General features: G+C 36.7%; 3 protein-coding genes across 5 annotated transcripts in view; 2 read left to right on the plus strand and 1 right to left on the minus strand.

Annotated features, from left to right (window-relative positions):
- Nucleotides 1-20,157, plus strand: part of Orp8 (Oxysterol-binding protein-related protein 8) — a 101,785-nt gene that overhangs the window by 29,266 nt on the left and 52,362 nt on the right. For all 3 annotated transcript variants that reach the window (XM_089853137.1, XM_089853138.1, XM_089853139.1), the window contains exon 2: nucleotides 8,812-8,951. In XM_089853137.1, coding sequence (XP_089709263.1) covers nucleotides 8,812-8,951 — 140 coding nt within the window. The remainder of the gene's footprint in view (nucleotides 1-8,811; nucleotides 8,952-20,157) is intronic.
- Nucleotides 1-20,157, minus strand: part of LOC149623334 (core alpha-(1,3)-fucosyltransferase-like) — a 78,590-nt gene that overhangs the window by 28,760 nt on the left and 29,673 nt on the right. Inside the window, exon 2 of the mRNA XM_089853144.1 lies at nucleotides 5,925-5,979. The gene's annotated coding sequence lies outside the window, so the exon portion shown is untranslated. The remainder of the gene's footprint in view (nucleotides 1-5,924; nucleotides 5,980-20,157) is intronic.
- LOC149623337 (progestin and adipoQ receptor family member 3-like) lies at nucleotides 34-5,951 on the plus strand. Its single transcript, XM_089853151.1, has 4 exons — nucleotides 34-1,147; nucleotides 2,157-2,680; nucleotides 2,978-3,196; nucleotides 4,655-5,951. Exons 2-4 carry the CDS (start codon nucleotides 2,251-2,253, stop codon nucleotides 4,915-4,917), a joined length of 912 nt encoding a protein of 303 aa, XP_089709277.1. The 5' UTR covers nucleotides 34-1,147; nucleotides 2,157-2,250; the 3' UTR covers nucleotides 4,918-5,951.

Consider the following 20,157-nt stretch of genomic DNA (forward strand, 5'->3'; position numbering starts at 1 on the left):
CTTTTGATTGGTTCTTGAACAGAATTATATAGGCTTTAAATAATATGTTCTTATCGATAAACTATAGGTAAAAATGGGTATAAAATGTAGGTGAAATTATTAAATCGATTCTACTCCGTATGGAAACTAAGTTTAAACCTTAAAGGGATAATGAAGTATCATAATTTGCCTTCGATTATGATTCGAGTGAAAATGTAGTACAGCGTTACCACAATCCTTGGAATAAACCAGAATTTCAAAATGGAAATTCAGGTAATTTTAATTCATACTTCGGGACAATAACTGTATAATTCCTAAAATTTACAATGAATTAAACCTCAATCTTATTTAGAAATCCTTCCATATCCTCTTTAAAATAGCGATCGACATTATAGTCCCCAAAATCGATATAGTTAGGGCTAGGCTTGAAAAATAAACCGAACCAAAAAACGCCCTTGGCCGGTGCACGCGACAACTGTTAAAGATTCCTTTTAAAAACTTAGGCCTTGGCTATTTGGGTATACGTCCAAGGCTTAGGGGAGAAGAAAAAAACGTCCCTATATGAAGAGAATCCAGAAGGACCTTAGTCTAGGAAGGTCCTTATATTGAATTCTCACGATACTACACCCCTGTCTGGCGAATTTTCCCGTATTGCGTACTGCGGAATTATAGGTCTTTAGAGCGCCTGTGTGCGCGTCATAGGAAAACGACCTCTACCTCTTTCCTCTATTCCAAACCCTACTCCTCTGACTCTCTCCCGCCTTTTCTCTCTCTCTCTCTCTCTCGCTCCCTCCCTCACTCTCTCTCTCTCTCTCTTTCCGAGACAGTGTTAGGCCTAACCCTAACGTCTAGCGGTAGAGAACAGCAACGTTCAAAAAAGCAAGCCGGTATTTTCATTTCTCGCGAGTACAGCTTGCGCTATAGCACGCGGTTAATTCTCTTTTAAAACATCTTCATGATTATTACTCCATGGTAATGCACGAGGCTTTAAATTTAACCGGGATTTTATTAAATAACGCAGTTTGGGTCTGGTTTCGACTCGGGCCACGACTTCGTGTCAAACGGCCTTAGGTTTTTAATTCATTTAACATTCCTTTAGTTTTAATTTAGCTATTTCGGTATCCATCAATGTTGTTGGTACAACGCCGCTTTTTCAAACAAATTTCAAGTAAGAAAATATTTCAGTTTTTACGTAACACCATTTGAAATTTTTTTGCGTCTTGAAATCGAAACTTTTCTATATATACGTGTCTGATTATCAGTCTTGAAAAGGGTCAATTTTGTATACTAGGAATGCGTAGTTTCAATGGGAAGGTTTATACATTTCAAGGTTGCAAATTTGAGTGCATCTAAACCTAGTCTTAGTAACGTTTAAGGCAGCCTTAAGGCCCGAAGCCTTTTACAGAGTCGGCGCAAACCTTATTCTTATAATTCAAAGCGACTATTAATATTTCTAGAACCTTTTTTCATAATGCATTTCTATTAGCATAAATTCATTTTAACAAATAACGCTCGGTTTAATTGTATAATATATGCGAGTTACTATTAAAACCTATTTAAAGATTTGAATGAACGTTTTTGTACGATTCTTAATTTATCTATGAAAGAAATCATGTAAGGTCGCTCTTTCTGCCTTTTGAAATTGGCAAGCTCTTATAATTCTTATCGTTTAAAAGAGGGTTAAAATACACTCGAGTCTTGAGAGAGAACTCCTTTTGAGAATCGCACGTGGTTATAGAATTAGGGAAGCCGGTGTTAACCCCCCTGTGACAAATTCTTAACTTATTTATATCAAAAATGCTACCTATTTTTGATAGAGAATTTATGAAATTTCTTATCAAAAAAAAAAGTGATATTGAAGTGAGAGTATGAGGAAACTCAAAAGCCCGGGGAAAACCTTGAGGTTTTTCTTTGGGTTTTTATCGTTAGATACCAGAATTACCTGTAGTTTTAATGTTTAATTATGTTTCGTATTCACAATGGAATGGCCTTGTTCATGTATAACAAACTTATCCTTATGGTTCGATAACTGATATCGGTATATAATAGCGCGTTCAGTTTCTATTGAGTTTTTAAAATATTTTCGTAGCATGCCCTTGACTGTGTTTGTTTGGCCGCGGCTGTTGTTTTATTTTAAGAGCGAATGTATTTATTTCTACCTTGAATAATTTTTCAAGATCAAGTCCATGATATTAACGTTCAACACTGAGGAAGCGTTGCGAGAAACTTGTTTAAACATTCGCATCGAATTTTTCAATTAAGACTGTGATAATGAATGGAAGTTTTTCGACAAAAATGATGAGTCAATTGAGTCTGGAATTCCACCGTCTTCGTTTCAAATGGCGTAAGAACTTGTTGACGAGGGACAAAGCACCAACTTACTTGTCCAAGAGTAACCCTCATATCTACGATGGATTTCGGGCCCACAAGAAGGACGACTCCACTTTGGGTTGTTTTTTCTTCTGGAGCAACGAGACCCTGAATATCTGGACGCATTTGATCGGGGCAGCCATATTCTTTCATCGATTGTACCAGATAATCAGTCAAGGTCTCTTCCCGGACCCAGTTGACAGGATTCTCATCGTCGCCGAGCTCTTTTGCCTGATATTTTCCATGTTGTCATCGGCCACGTGCCACGCCTTCTGTCATATCTCCGAAGACGTTTACCGACGATACGAAAAACGGGATGTCCTGGGCATAGGTCTGTTCATTTCATATCGTAGACATGGATGAAGAATTCCCGACACCCTTTCTATGATGGGCTTTCCCTGGCAAAGTAAGAGTCTCGTGGTTGCAGTTGACCTCGAGTCAATTGGTCTACCAAAGGTATTATCTTCAATTACCAACCCTAGCCAATACGTACCCAAGATATTAAGTTCATTTATCTCAATGTATCTAAAGGTCTGTGACCTATGGTGCATGGGAAAGCCCAGATATTAGCTAAAATTTAGCACTTGTCCATCCCACGAACCCTGATATAATTTGCGACTCTGTACAGTTCTATGCACCAGCGCGGGCTTCTTTAACTTAGCCCATTACTTCTTGCGGTGTTACCCATGGACCAGGTGCTTTTACACGCTGATCGTGCTGGTTTACGGCGCGTACTTGCTCAAAGCCATCAACTGCAAAGACAGCGTCTTCAGCAAAGATAATGGCAATACATTCCAACGCATTTTAGCCTTCACAGGGTGGTCCTTTTTCGCCCTCATACCAGTTGGTGAGTCTCTATATACTTATATATCTACGCACGTTATGCACTGACTAATGACACCCTAAACCTGGCCGGGTCCTTCCCCTCGCTCCGCAGTCTTCCGTTACGCTTAATTACCTCTCGCTGGGATTGTCCCGGGATTAACCCAAGCCTTATATCCTAACCGCCCAAAGCTTTTTAGGGACATTTTTGTCGATAGATCACTGTCGACCATTCCGTGCTGGGATGTGATGCATTGATAATCGATATAGTCGAGGTTTGTTAGAATATAACAGGGCCGCATTGCGTATGTTTCAATGTCACAGTGCTTTCCTATTTAGTAATAGTCCATAGGATTGATAGTTGACGTTAAAAAACTATTTTCTATAATTTGTTTTTCGGATATCGTTTGTTTCCAAAAATACTAGGAAGTAAGTAATATAATGGTACTAAGTATGGCAGTAAGGTCATTTTTTTATTTGTGAACCCACCTTTCAGTTGTTGCTTTAAGTTTTGAAGGTAGACTAAAATTTATACTATGGTAATTTCAAATATGCAGATTAATAGCTCAATACGCGACCCGGTTTCGGGTTAAGATTGACTTAGGGTTTTCAAAAAAATAACGTAAGCTTCATAACGAAATCGAAATGGTTAAAAATTTTCAAGTTGATTATTCCAATTTGTTTGAACAACCTGGCCATATATATTTTACTTTTAACCATTAATATAAAGTAAATACAGATAACAATGCATTATATAAATCCTTACTTATTACAATCATACGCTATCTAGTACCTTCTGAGAACGCACGCTCTTGTAGATTTCAAAATGATACGTATTTTCAATTGCAAAATATTGCGAGGAAAATTGAGAAAAAAACACGTACTTCGTAAATAAGTGGGCGATTTTAGCCTAGACGCTTTCATTATGAAGCTTTAGAGCAATAAACAGATCCATATTAAATACAACGGTAGACTGGCGCACATTAAGATCGTTACTTTGTTACGTAACCCTTTCATTTAGTTTAACCTTCAAAGTTATTAAGTTCTGCGCATGATAATGGTTTTCCTGGAATTCAGGTTAGATTCTTCACACGCAATCCCATATCCCCACAAATTTACGTATAAACAAAGGTAAATTGAAATAATTCAATCTTTGCACAGGGAGAGTGTCCAGTATGATATTTGCGACGCTGGTAAATGTAATTGACCTTTTCGATGTATTGGGACATGCAAGTGTGTTGGTACATTGCAGTCTTTGCGCGCTCTCTCGTGATACAAAATGAGTACAGCGCAGGCGCCAAAAACGTTTTAGTTACATCGAAATGGGTCTATTCTGTTTGCCCGTGTACTGGCGGTATCTAGATACGCGAGTTTTGTTCCTAAGCTTTATTTTTTCGTGCCACTCTTTACTTGCTTATTTGCCTTTGGTATTTAACTAAAACGTGTGTTGTTTACGTATTTTTCTTTTCCGACGTCGTTTTAGTTCATTGGCTATATCTGGAAGGTAGTCTCTCTAACCCCAAGGTCGTTACTTTTCTGCCTCGTATCTTGACCGTTTACGCGCTGGGTATTACCGCGGCCGTATTTTTTGCCCTCCAATTTCCGGAGTGTACGGCCAAGGGTCAGTACGACTTCGTGGGTCAGAGCCACCAGATTTGGCATATTCTTATCTTCGTTTGCATGTATTATTGGCACCAAACTTTGGAAGCTCTCATTCTCTACGTTAAAGACAATCCTTGTTCCTGATGCTACGGATTTTGTAGGACGCGTGCCTTCAACTAGACTAGTTAGAATAGTAATTAGATTTTAAATTTTAGTATAATATTCATCACGATAATTCAATAATTAACTATACCGTACCGAAATTAAACTAAAATACTTAATAATTAAATATTATAGGTCCTAGTGAGTAGGATCGGAGCGATTAACCATTTTTCCACAAAACAAATCTCTAATTATTTTTTACAAAACGGGTTAATTTGACCGGTCGGAAACTGTGATGATAAGCCGAAATCACTAATTGTTTTTCCGTAATGAAGGAAAAATTTAAAGTGATTTCGTAATGAAAGGAAACGTGACCGATATGCATTTTTTATTTACTAAGTTATTTACTAACTCCACGTAAAAATAAATAAACAAACTTTCGACAAACGTTTTTAGAGGTGCAAATAAAAGACTATATAAACTTTTCTCCAATATTATATATTAACTCTGATATATAAATGAAATTAAAAAACTATACGGTGAATTAAATGAATTAACGAATCATAGAACGCGCCATTGTGACCTTGAAGTAATTCCGACCAATCATTTCGCCTCATTTCCCAGCGTTCGATTGTGATAGGTTGAATTTATCTATCTCTCTCTCTCCTTTTTATTGGCGCGTGGTTCACGAGCGATAAATCGAGGAGCGGAGAGCGTGCGATATTGGAAGGGTGTATATTTAAAAAATATAGTGCTAAACAAAGTGATAAATATAGGCGATATGATTGGCTAGATTTTGAAATTGGTAAATTTTTGGAGCGAGCGGATTGAATGTATTTCTAAAATAAATCCGTTTTTGTTTTCGGGAACACTAGAATAGGTATTTTTAAATATAATATTTTACGAAAAGAAACAAAAGAAATCACACGGTTGTTTCACGTTTTTATAGATTTAGATAAATAGTAATAAATAGTCAAATTAAACTAATTAGATTTAAAATTAAAAATAATACCAAAGATAAAATGAAATAATAAGAGAGAGGTACTTACATTTTTGCCTTTTCAAATAAAAATAAAGAATCAAGCCTTCATCGTTGTATTATATCTGTAAAAAAAAAACAATTATAATAATTAAGAAATATAGATAAAAATGTTTAATTTTATACCTATGCAATAATGTATAGTAGTTAAAATAATTTATATTATTAAAAATAAGTTTTTTCGATTGTTAAGAAATCTGATAAATTATTTTAAATGTATTCGTTAATTTATTTCAATCAACATTCTTCGTTGAATTAATTCAATTCTTTATAATAATTTTCAACATTTTATTTATAAATTCAAAATAGGGATAGGTATTTGACATCATGTGTTTTTTTAAAGGCGCTAAAGTTTTTGGCATCTTTCTTTATATTCTCTTAAATTGGTAGATGGAATTACTCACGAAGGACAAGCCAAGCCACATAACAGACATGGTTAATTATATGATTTATAACATTTTATAATTGCGCAAGAGCCAAACGGGGTTTGTACAAACGTATAGATTATTTTTTTCTTTTTGTCTTTTTCTTTTTTTTTTCTTGGCAACGTCCCATCTTATAAAATTAAATAGTAACTTTTTCCTCTTAGTACTCTATTTAAAATGTATTTCGAGGTACTCTATATACGAAGCTCAAGAATTTTTAATTCGTTTGAATTTCTTTAATTTGGAGTACGATTATACTTGGCCCAGAAAAACTAGCTAGCTTACTAGAGCGTGTACTAATTTTAAATAATTCTTACAGTAGTTAGGTTTATCTAGTAAAATTTACGAGTATAATTAGAGCTTTGATGTCGTTTGAAAACGTTACTTGAGCATAGCAATAATTATCTTTATATGTAATCATAAGTTAATTCATATGTTCCATAAGTTTGTCACTGGTTACAAACTGGAGCTTGTCATGAAGTGACGTAGGTCATAGATTCTCGTAAAGCGACGTCTGGTGACTGGTGAGGCGCTGTCAAAGGCTTAGTACGAACTAAATAGGGAGATGGATTGCAATTTAACTGAGTGCAGTCAATTCTCGCTTGTCGTTCTCGAACAAGCTCGAGCTGTAAGTCTCTAGCATTACGAAGTATAGGTAGTGTCATACTTATGGAACATATCTCATAAACTTATGATGTAATTTTAAAATATTTTTACTTTTCAAGCTTTACAGGATGATTGCAGTATCTGGAATTCATGGAAACGTCGTGAAATTTTGTATTGGTTCTTTAGTTTTTAATTAGCAGTATACTATCATGAACTAGTAATTTGAGGGATTTCAAGGAATTTTTCTGAATATTTTAGTAGGTTGCCTTTGATTGGGTATTCTTTCTTTAGTTTATACGGGCTTCAAAAACATCTGACGATACATAAAGAGTTAATTAATTAAAAGCATGCGTGGAATGGAAGGGGGAGGAGATAAAAAGAGGATAATTAATGATAACTAAGTTAATTTTATAGCTAGGCCTAATTGGCTTTATTTACGTGTATGATGTACGCGAAGCACCACTATATATAATCTTCCTGTCTAATATAATACCTAATAGCTTCCGTGGAATTAAAGCCTAGCCAAGGCTTAAGTAAACTCGGGATTTTGACAAAGCCCTTACAATCCATCGTCTGCTTAGGATGTGGAATTTATATTGAAGGCCCTTCCAAGCCAAGGCTTAACCTTCGAAACCAATTGGGGTGAAAAACACTGTGAGGAAATTTGATTGGCTAGCCAATAAATAAACAAATTAAAAGTTGGGCTTAGTTTGGAATGGTTCTAGAAGCAATTAGTGCAATTTCTCTTAACGATCTAGCTCCTATTTAGTAGCTAACTTTGGGACTCTTTGGGTATTTATTTTTCAGGATGGCTAATTTGGGAGATTTTCCTCCGGGGAACTATGCTTATAGAAAGGGGGTGAAAAAAAGGAAATGACTGTGGTGGAGGTTAATTTCCTCCAAGCCCTTTGAATGCACTAAGTAGACTGCTAAAATTTACTTCGGTCCCACTCCCTTCTCCTCATTGCACTCAAATTAAACGGTGCGAATCTATTCGTAAGGATAGAAAAAAAAAACTAGAAGCCTAACACACAGGAAACGCGTCATTCGCTAAACCTAATTGGATTTTCTTTTTCTTTTTTCCATCTATCCCCATTTTTAATTGTTACAAGTGTCATTATTATATATCATGGCCGAAGGGTTTTTCTTTTCAAAAGTTCTTCCCCTCTCTTAAAGAGACTTAATTATTGGATTTTTTTTTTAAGTGGTTTTAATGTAAAAGTTGTGGTTTATACACCCATCAAGAGTCACCATTTGAGTTTTGAAGTTTTAAATTTCGCGGTAAAACAAACATGGCAGCACAGTAACAGTTGCAACTTGAAAGACGTTAACGTCGTCTGCTTTAATATTCGAAAAATAAATTAACGGTTTATTCGGTGGTTCATTTGTTTAGTCGCTTTTCGGTTTCAATCTTACAATAGTAATTAACTTTCGGGCAGCAAATTTGTGCTTCTAACTTATTCAAATAATCCTCGGTAAGCGCATTTTAAGCATTATTATATTAGGTTATTAACTTAAGTAAGGAAGGTATGTGGTATAATTTGGTACGTTCACGTTAAGCCTTGTCTTCGTTATAAATGGCCCCTTTGCGAAAAATCTGACTCTGTGATTTTTAATAAATAATTATTTCTCGAAAATTCATCGAAGATCTTGGACCCTCTTTAAAAACTAATTTAAAATTCAAGAAGTTAGAGAATTAATTAGCGAGGTATAAATATGCGAAAAGGCGCGAACATCTTCCCAAGATGGAAGGCATTAGTTTTACAATTTTCTTGTTAACTTTTCTGTTTTCTATCAAGGCTTTCTAGAAAGATTAGCCCCAAGGCTTAAGGAAACCATTTTCTAAACCCCCTTTTCATTCTCCAGAGACGCTTGGAAGACATTACGGACCACTAAGAACAAGGCTAAAATTCTCAAAGTCCAGGGACTGCAAATAATAGATGTACTTTTCCGAGAGATGTTTTCATCCCTTTTGCAAAATCCTTTGAGGATTCAAAAATTCTCAAGTAAGTTATTCGGTTGATGTTGAGTAAATTTCTACGTGGTTGAACTCGCGCTCTACGGTAATATTTTACTGTTAGGTACTCGTACATTAAACAGTTTCTCAGTTAATTTGCCCCGCGGCTGTCAAGTATATATTACCTCACCCCTTTACTGAAAAGCGCCAGTATTCCTTTTAGTTTTGCGCGGTTTCCGTTTTCCTGAATAGTAAAGTAACTCAAGTTTAAAGGAACGAGTTTATTTATATATATATATTCTTCCTGATGGTTTTTAGTAAGCAGCCGGGCTCTCTTATAAAGTTTTCCTTATTTCCTTTCCTTACACCTGAATGGCGATTATTCTGAATGATGCAAAGAGTGCGTTTAAACTTAAACTTAAAGGAAGGATGAAATAATATTTTGTCGTTGTCGTGTACAAGGCTTATGATATAAAAGGTATTTAAATACAGATACTAACGTTACTGATAGTTGTAGCAACTTTAAATGTTATTAATAATAACAACAACTAGCTATAAACAGTCAATCGACTTAGTTTGTTTACTGTGTAAACAAAGCTTTTTTGGGATAGATTAAAACCAAAAGTTCACAGTTCCCAGCCTTTGGCTGTAGACGCCATTTAAAATGAGAAACAGAGCACCCTCCTGTCAACCCCTACCCGAACCAACCGATCAGAGTAGAGGTTTTTGGAAGTTACAGGTTTATAGAAAATAGTACTCAACGGTGGCGATCCAAACGTTAATTCTTGCTACTAGAGCTAGAATCGGCTACTATATTGAACCCCGTGCTACGGTCGTGAAGGTAATCATACGCAGAAGGGGTCGGCACTATTCTGGGGGTAAAGAATGGGTTCTTCATATTACAGGACTCGACCAGGGAGGAGAGACTTGAGAGGGAGTAATAAAGTTAATAGGCGAGTTCGTTCGCTTCGTGGCTAAACTCGTTTCTCTCCGGCGCTGGCTCTGCCACTCGTCGCGGTGACCGCGCGCATGCGTCAAATTTAAAAACCGGCTGGAAGAGGAAGGTTGTTTTTGAATATCCGTCATGGTGAACTATAAGAAGTGTTGTTGAGTCTCTCCTCCCTGGCGGTAGTAAACGACGTCACTCGCGCCTGCGCGTTATCTAATATCGCGGTACGGAGATAGAAATTCCTACCCTCACTTTTTTTCCTGCTTACCATTTATATGACGGTTTTTTTAGCATTAGATCAACACTCCCTCTCAAGTCTCTCCCCCCTGATTCGACCAAGCTTCAATGAAGGATACTTTTTGTTTTTATATATATGGACTTTTGTTTTGTGTACGTACCAAAATGGCCGTAGATTAAAATAAGCTTTCTTGGTATTTAACTTCCGAATTCCGTTTTATACTAAACTAGTTTCAGGTTATGGGGTTCTGCAGATATTTGATTTTCTTCCGCAAAGGGCAAAGAAATTTCCAATCGCTTTAGGATGATTGCTTTGGACGAGTTTTAAACGCCCTCTTATTATAGTTGGGTATTCTAGCATTCTTTTTCCTCTCTCTCCTTTTTTTTTTTTAATCTTGACCGTGTGCCTGCCGCAATGCACGATGGGAAAAATCCGAATTAATTCAGAAATAGCTTCGAAAAAAAAAATAATAAAAGAATAGGAGAGTTTATAGGAATTTCTAGCTCCCATCGCAATTTCTATTCTATGGGGATAGAAAGTTCTATATAGGAAAGAGAGAGCGAGAGAGACCATAAAAATAGTGGACCGAATGGAACAAGACAACCATTCAAGTCGATCTGATTAGTATAGACGTCAGAAAAAGGCGCCTATAACCGTGGCTGCTACGGAATTTTTGCACCCTATTCAGCTCGTCCCATGCACCACGCCACCACGTGCCTTAGCCCATCCCCGCCCGTCTAAAACCTTTTGTTAGTAGTTTGTTCCATATTCTAGGCACGGTCCTAAGTGCTTTTTTTATATAGAACCTGAACCATTTCTTATTATTCTTATAGCGCCGTTGATAGCCCACACCAGGTCTTTTCATTGGTTGGCTTCGATGTCGTTAAGCCTTACTCGCCTACTAGTGATAGATTATTGATATATTTCTTACGTAGATTTCGACCTACTTTTCCCCCCCCATATACACGTTCCTATAAATTTGTCCTCTTTTTATTGGTTTTTGGTTATATAAAAAAAAGGGAGCTCGAGGGAAGTTAAAACTTCAACGCGTTTTTAGGCCTACATCAATTTCGATTATACGTTTAACCGTTGGAATAAATTGTTTCCATCTAGTTTCACTCGCCCTTTAAGTTTTTCGGTCTCGCTCCATCTCGTCCAAGCGCGCGAGATTATATATATAAAGTTTTTTAGACAGTTAAAAGGATAGGGCTAGTTCCCACTATGGAAAAGAAAAAGGAAACTTGCCTATATTCGCAGTAATAACTCTGCTTTTTGCACGCGCAAATTTTAATCGCTCGTAAAAATTCGATAAGTGGGAACTAGACTTTAACCACCGGTACCATCAGTACGATCCTAATATCTCACAGAAAGAATTTTAAATTTATCATTCTTTCACCAAACTCTCTCTTCAAAGATGAAAAAAAAATTGAGTTTTCGTCAAGTTTTTTTTTAGGTTTTGAAAATGGAATTTGTCTCTCCATTTAGCTCTAACTTCTTATATCTTTAAACCAATTTTCGGTGTATAAACTTAATTTAAAACATATTTAGTAAAAACACGGCCGGGTATCTTTGATATTTTTTTTACTATATTATTTATGTTAGTTTAGTTCAGTTTAATTTATTTTCTTGACTGAACTTAATTTATGCGACTTAAAATTCAAATAATAACGCGTGGGTTTATTAAGAGAATGAATTGGGCTGCTAGCTGTATTCAAATTTTGAAAGCAAAGGAACAAATGGGTTTTAGTAAAATTGTGAACTATGATATTCTATCTTCTCCGACCTTTCACGAAATCCTTGAACCTTTTAAAAGGACTTTCTGTTTGTTATGATTATGAACCCTTACCATATGGAACGGATCAAACTAACATATTGTTAATTTGTATTAATTTATGACAACTGGTGAAAACAAAGGTGTGTTAATTATATCAGGAAACAAAAACATACAGCCATGAGTTCATGAGATATAAGTTTGTAACTTGTTACTGAGAGCTTGTCTCGAAGTGACGTAGGTCATAGATTCTCGTAAAGCGACGCCTGGTGACTGGTAAGGCGCTGTCAAAGGTTAAGTACATACTAGATAGGAAGATGGACTGCAAACCCGAGTGTAGTCTGCAATTCTCCCTTGTCGTTCTCGAACTAGCTCGAGCTGTAAGTCTCTAGCATTACGAAGGATAGATAGTGTCATACTTATGGAAAATATCTTATAAAGTTATGGTCATAGATTATGATTAGTCTAGCTCTGCCCGCAAAGTCCACCTATGCCTAAATACGTTGAGAAAATGGTTACGCAATAACGGTACCACCAACCACCCAGCAGTTAAAGAAAGTGTATCCCTGATCTCTTCCACTCTGTTTATTAATATTTCCAAATTTCTAACCCCAAACGAAGGCCAAAAATCCATACAGACTTACTCGAGAACCTTCGAGTAGCGCTAATTAGCATTCGAATTCGCACCCTCATTCTAATTGCTGCGAACGTACACCCCTTCATGCCATTCTTAATAAGTTCGTTTAGCTTTAATCTCCACTCTACTTAAGTCAATCCCCCTCCCACGCTTTTGCAACTTTTGTTCGCGTTGTTTTGGTTAATTAACGGCAATATAAATACGTCATAATCTTAGGATAAGAGTTCAACGTAGAATCTAAGATCTCTGTATTCATTGGAACCTCGCGAATACTCTCTGTAAAGAGAGAAATAGAAAAATTTTCTCTTGAGCTTCCTAAAATTTCTCCGAAAATCTCTTGTTGGATTTTGAAACAAGCTTCTCCTGTTAGTTGGTTGACGAGCTTTACTTTGAAACGATCGGGATGGAACACTTGCTTCTAAAGTCCCAATGCATTGCCCGCTCTTCCGTGTTCTTTAATCCCTTTTGCTAGGTCTTATCCCTACAGACCCCGAAGTTGATGGTTACAATTTAAAATTTAATCCCTTAAAGCTTGGTTTTGGTTAAGCCTATTTTTGTTTGGAAACTAACTTTGGAGTTTTGGATTTGAAGTCGGGATAAAACACAGATGCGTAGAGGCAGAAGTGAAATGAGACTAGAAGTACTGAGCTAACCAAATTCTTCACTCGTCGAAAGTGAATATTCTTGATAACACAAGAACGGTTGGCCCTCTAGTAGCGGTTTCTGAATTTTCCCTCCAAAACGTGAGACGCTCGCGGTGGTAGACGGCCGAACTAGATTCAAGGAGCCGCGTCCGTGTTCCGCCGCTTTAGGTTGAGGGGAAGGGGGTAGGAAATGTTTTTGGAACTCGACCAATTTTTTTCTCAGTAGTGTAGGCGCGGGTGGGAAGCGGCATAAAATCCTCAAATTTGTTCACTAGTGCCAGGATCTACTGCCAATGCTAGAGCCCTTCACTTCTAGTCTCATCTCACTTCTGGTAGAGGTAGATATGTGTATATTGGGTTTATAACTTGAAACTTTGTTAAGCCTAATTTGAAACTTAGTTGTTAAGCCTAACCTTTACCTTGTAAATAACGTAAGAAAAGTTATAGATTTTGCCATAAAGAACCCTTACTTAAATGTAGCTTTTCCTTTGAAACGTTCCATAGTTACTAAGCCTAATTTGAAAGTTCTAAAAATATTATAAAACCTTGTTAACCCAAATCTTTAGGATTAATATCTATCATACGTTTCTTTAAAATAGAGATAGGCTTAGTATATTTTTGAACGTATAGGCTTAGGATGACGGGAGTTATCGAGGAAAAATTGGAGACGTTAACATCACCATAGAAACGCAAAGGCCCAAGTCCTACGCGACCCTTATTCGAAAAAGTACATTACCAGTGCCCCCTTTAAAAAGGGTATCTAGAGAGATGAATTCATAGGGAAGATCAAGAGAGATGCTAGAGGAAAGGGGAGATGGTGAGATGACAAGAGAGAGAGAGTATGGTTACCCCAACGTTAAACGCGTAAAGAACTGCCAAATATCATATCTCTCTTTTTCTAGTCGGGTTTCCCAAACTATTAATTTCTGGGGTTTCCACGAAGTCCCGGGTTTTTTCCTTAAGCCTCGGCCCCTATCCTCGTCCCAGTGTCCCTAGGACATGGGATCCGATAGGAAATTAGAGGTTTTTGGGATGCTTCCTTTCTTTGGACGGGTTCCCTTCTCCTGTCCTCTGACGTACCATACGTCTTGCCTGCCAGTTTTTTTTCCTGGTTTGTGGGGTTAGGTTAAAAGGGTGTGTATGGGTTGAAGAAGGGGTAGAGGTAGAAAGTGCCTTCATTATTATCAACCCTCGCCTAACAATCGCCAAGAGTTTGGAGATTAATGGTAGTTGCCGCAAATGACGAGTAGATGGCGAAAGTAAGAAGAGAATATAAGAAAGAGCCAGGGTGTGGGAAAAAATGACGATGCTTTTTGAGGTTCTCCACGAATTTCTGTCAGGTTTATGTTTTAGACTCTTGTGTGCTTACATTTTCCTATGGGCTTATGACGTTTTAAAGTTCATTGGAACGCGCATGTTTTTTGTTTGTCAGTTTGATAATTATTTACGACGTTAAAATAACAAAAATAAAGGCAAGGAAAATGTTTGTTTACATCGAAGGACTGGGTGACCTATGACCCTAAATTTCTCTGAAGACAGATCGAATTCATTTGAAATCAGGGTATATAGCTTGACTCACAAAGGGCTTAAGCTGAGACAAGAAGTGATATCTAGTTTATTAGGGAGAAGGTATACATTCGCCACATTTCCAACTTTATCTCCAGTGCAAACGTTGCTCCGGAGTTAATCCCCGCTTCTAAATTACAACCAGCATCTCATTGGTTCTTGAAAACTCGCGTCAGCGCGACGCGAATGACGAAAATTCCGTATTTTCCGACTGAGGAGAGGCGAAATAGCCCGGCCTCCCTTTACGTCCCCCCTTGTATTTTGAAATGGGGACTGGGACTATGGCGCGCGAATGCTTAGGCATCTTATACCTTCTCCCTAATAAACTAGATATCACTTCTTGGCTGGGGATGAATTTTCTATCGCCGCTTCAGTGTAAAGTATCTATTATACAACTAAACATGAACCCATCTTGTTTTCGCCTATTTTTCCTCCATAGATAATGTAACTTCTTCCGCCTCTTCCCTCTCTATCTTTTTCTCTTTCCTTATTTCACTTCGTATTCGCGTACAGTCTCGCCCTCTCTCTCGCCCTCTCTCTCTCTCCATGGATTCGAGATAAAACTTCTACCCCAATCTTTAATGTTTGCTTGCTCAGAATGGGGACTTTCTTCTTCTAACCCTGATTGACGTTTTAAGAAAACGGAAGACAGGCTAACAGTAAAAGAAGTCAATCTTTTTTCTTCTTCTGCTATATGGGTATAGTGGGGAAATGATTTTTTTCTGCGACTCTCGAAATTGCTAGGTTTCATTTATGGGGAAAGGAACAGAGAGGGAAGAACGGAGATAACTTTGAATGAACTATTTGAATATTTAATGGGTTTTTGGGAGGCAATATTGGGTCTCTTTTGATAACGCCGTTTGATTGTATATGGAAGAAGCTACATGTACGTAAAGATGTGTGACAGTTTGATGTGTAATTCCCAATTTATAGGCGCCCGGTTTAATCCGGAAATGGACAGACCAGAGATTACAATTTCTTAAGTCTTTGCCATTTCGTTCTCTTGATGGTCCAGATTGGATGATATGGGATTTTTTTTTCTTATGAATAGCAGACGACGGTTACGCTAAGCCTAATTTGTTAAGATATTAGGAAATAGACCTAGAAATTGAAAGTTTTGCCATTCTCATTCTCTGGATGGTCCCAGTTATTTGAATAGCAGACGACGCTTCTGCTAAGCCAAATTTGTTATTAGATCAGGAAATAGGTTCAGAAATAGGGACATTATGTCATTTTCATTCCTTTTATGACCCAAATTGGATGATATAACGTTTTTGAATAGCAGACGAAGCTTATCCTAAGCCTAATTTGTTACAATATGACGGGGTTAAGGGAAACGCGAACTTTTAAAGGTAATTATTTATCGCTGGCTGAAAAATTTCATATATATTCCGTGTAACAGCTTTAAACTTATAAATACGCTGGTACACCGCCGAGAATGTACAGAGTAGCTTAAACTTGCGCTTTTATGTATTGTTGTTTGCTTCTATATTTTTTTGCTATGGCTATAGTAAGTATCCCAGAAAAGGATAAAAAACCATAAAAATTCATCCCAATTTTCAAAAGATCAGACGAGACCGTACTCTTAAAAATTTCCTGGTAACCCTTAGCAAAATACGTATAAAAACTTTCAAAGAAAATTTATATAGTCGCAAAGAAAATAAAGTTTTAGATGAATAGAGTTACTTTTTACGATGAATAGCGAGTTTAGTGACTTTGAAAATGGAGAAATAATGATTATTCCGATGCTATGGCTCCATTTTATTGAGATAATTTAACCAATTCTTGTATAAAATCGCCAATAGCTACTACCCTAGTGCTTTTTATTTTTTTAGGCTTGGTTTTTAGCAAAACTGCAAGGCCATAAAAGTTGAAAAATATTCTTTGGCACGCGCCAATTCTGGCAACCCTGCCTCCCTGGTACACCGTTAGGTTTAAGGCTTTTAAGCCTTGGCTCGATTCTTCTTAATATTATGCCTCATCCATCCCTTGTTTTTTACGTACTACGCTATTTTCCAACATAATTTTTGTTTTTCCTTAAAATAAAAGCCCCCCCCCCTGCTTGTTTCCAAAAGCGATAAAAAAGGTTTGAGCCTTATTTTAAAGAGATACTGAAAGTCTGTCTGAAAGTTGCAACGTCAGTAAATTCTGTTCAAATTACATCATATCTTCTCCATTCTTTCTATCGCTTGTAAAATTTTAATGCAGAAGACATTAGATAAGCCTTATTTTAACCTTTAACCCTTACTTTAAAGGAAGAATGAAGACTTTGGTAGACAACCATTTTCTGCTAAATAATGACTCTGAATTATTTATACCTTTTCTTTATTAAACCTTATTTGATATTAAATATTCAGGGTGTTTCTGATAAGTCTGGCATAAATTTAATCAAGAAACTTAAAGACAATGATTTAAAATTTAATTAAGGGGGTCATCCCTTAATAACTCTTAATCTTAATTCGAATGGTGGCAAAATTTCATAGAACATTTTCGACTCAAAATCGATCAAAGAACATCTCCCTTAATTTATGACAGACTTATCAAAAACACCCAATCAGTATCTACAGAAGTGAGATGAGACCAGAAGTACTGAGCTAACCAAATTCTTCACTCGGCGAAAGTGAATATTCTTGATAACACAAGAACGGTTGGCCCTCTAGTAGCGGTTTCTGAATTTTCCCTCCAAAACGTGAAACGCTCGCGGTGGTAGACGGCCGAACTAGATTCAAGGAGCCGCGCCCGTGTTCCGCGGCTTTAGGTTGAGGGAAAGAGGGTAGGAAATGTTTTTGGAACTCGACCAATTTTTTTCTCTGTAGTGTAGGCGCGTGGAAGCGGCTAGAGCTCTTCACTTCTAGTTTCATATCACTTCTGGTATCTAGAGATAGCGAATTTTTTTGGTTGCGGATTCATAAGGTAACATCAAAATTATTAACAATTTCAAAATTTGACGTGATAAGCCTAACGTTTGAAAAAAAAAACTTGCCACCACGATACCACGTAGGCCTATAAGGCTGACAGCTCTCTAATTTGATAGAGCTCCTTATGGCGGTTCAAAAAAAAAAAAAAGATCGTTAGGCTTAACACGTCGTCAACTTAATGATAGAAAATAATTTTTGTGTAATTAAAATTATTTCTAACCCATTTCACTCTTCTTTTAACATAATAAATAAAAAGAAAAGTGGGCCAAACTGAAACATAAATGTTTTAGACTAAAAACTAAACTTTTAAGAGTAATGTTTGCCCAAACGACAAAAAATACTTAATCCACACGTTTTAGTGATATATCTTCTTTTTTTTAAATCTGTTAATGTCAATAACAACCTCGTGTTTAAAACTTTCATGCTATAGTTTAGAAAAAAAAAACAACCTTTATCTCGGAACGGTTGTACAAAATCCCTTACCACCAAAATAACCTTACTTTTTTTTACTGAAACCTGGGCTTAGTGAGGCCCAAAACTAGGCCCAATATTTAATCTACTATACCGAACGAACGGTTCAGAATTCCCGCGGGGTTTTCTTTATCGAAGGCGAAACTCGGTGGCGGGTTAATCGTTAGCTGTTCTAGTTTCAGGCCCAAAGTACAGCGCTGTCAGGGCTAGACCTTAAGGGAAGGCGTACGTTGTAATGTTAGATGTATGGTAGTTGAAGTAAAACTTAAACGGGCTGGGTTAACACAGTAACAGCTATACCTGGTAAAGTTAAGGATTTTTAAACTGGGTGTTAGGGAATTTTGAAATTATTTTTTCAGGGTTGTCACGGGTCAGGGAAAACCTGTAAACGTCAGGGAATTTAAAAATGGGCTGAAAATCAGGTCAGGGAAAAGTCAGGGAATTTAAAAATTTCAGCGAAGTCAGCAAAAAGTCAGGGAATTAGATTTTAGTGGGGATAAGTCTTTATTGAAAGAGTAATGATTCTAATGAAAGTTTCTCCTCATCCTCTCTTAACACAGAAAACTCTAGAGAAATCCTTAAAAATGTCTAGAATTGTTTTAAAAAATCTCTTAGACTGTTATTTATAGTTAAAATGATTCTTATTCATTTTGGTGCAACAAATACATTGGAAAACTTAATGTAGAGAGTTTATTTAATTATAAGCACTTAAAACGTGCTGTAAACATTTACACTTTCGGCCTAAAAAGGTCAGGGAAAACCTGAAAAAGTCTGGGAATTTGGTTCTGAAAATGCCGTGGCAACCCTGTTTACACATATGTGTAAATTCTCTCTGATTTTTTCTTATATATTTTTTGTGGAATCAAGTTGTTATTTACTTCAATTTACGAATTTTCAGAAATGACTTATAGATTCCCCTGGTATGGTATCCTCAAATTGAACTTCATTACGAGGTATCGCAATTAAAAGCCCGAGCTATCTTATCTCCGCCTTTATGGATACGTTTTTTCCCCCCAAAATAATGTATTTCTAAAGATATAGGGACGAAATAGTTTGGGGTTTTTCATCGAAAAGGTCGATAGAGGATCAAAGGGGTGGAACGGTGGTAAAATAAACGGTGTAATACTAGGCGACCTCAAAGTTTGAACAACAAAAACTTTTTTATCCCTGTATTTTTTTCTTTTTTATTCTTTATTTTTTCGTATCTCAAGCTCAGCAAACTTATCTTCCATATAGCTGGAGGTGACGGTCTTAGAAAACTTAGCTATATATCGCTTGGGTATTTTTTTTTTGCTTTCTTTCAGAAACACAAAAGAAATATATCCTATAAAATCCAGAAGCGATCGCGAACGATCCCATTTTCCACTAATTAGAGGTCGCGTTCCGATACTGCGACCGTAAAATTCGGTTTTAACGTAAAAATAGAAATCGGTTATCTTCGCTTCATTGCACCGAACGACCTGGAAAATTCGCCCTAATCTTAGCCCGAAACCTTCCCCCCGCTTTAACCTTAGGGTTCAGATAGAAAATCTTGATAAACTTATAAGCTTCTAACATGAAAGAGATTTTGGCGGGAAAGCTTGCAAAGTTTGGGCGCGTAAAAGTTATTATATTTGGTCGGGAATGAGATTACATCAGGAGCGGCTTTTGCCTTACTCCGGCGGACGGGCGGGCGGGCTTAACTACAACCGCCGCAATTTTAGGGGACGCGGAAACCTAATTACGATTAATTCCGAGGGATATTAACGTTAATCGGTTAATTATATTAATTAAGATGCCCATTAAATATGATACATTTGGTGGGAAACTGAGGAGGTGTACCACGCCTTTTAGTGGCTACAAAAAAAAATCTACTGAAAGATTATCAGGGTAGCTATAGTACCTGGATATCCAGGAAAAACTGTGAGTGTAATTTTTCTGTAATAGCGTGAACAAATATATTTAAAATTCATGGTACTAATAATTTTAGAGGGACATTAATCCTTAAATATAAAAGGGAAAATATTAAATAAAAAAATTATCTCTTATTACAAAATAATTAGCATTTAATTAGTCTTAAAA

Source organism: Phalangium opilio, unplaced genomic scaffold (assembly GCF_054372755.1).
Source record: "Phalangium opilio isolate 3A_F unplaced genomic scaffold, DU_Popi_V2 ptg000113l_1, whole genome shotgun sequence".
Taxonomy (NCBI): domain Eukaryota; kingdom Metazoa; phylum Arthropoda; class Arachnida; order Opiliones; family Phalangiidae; genus Phalangium; species Phalangium opilio.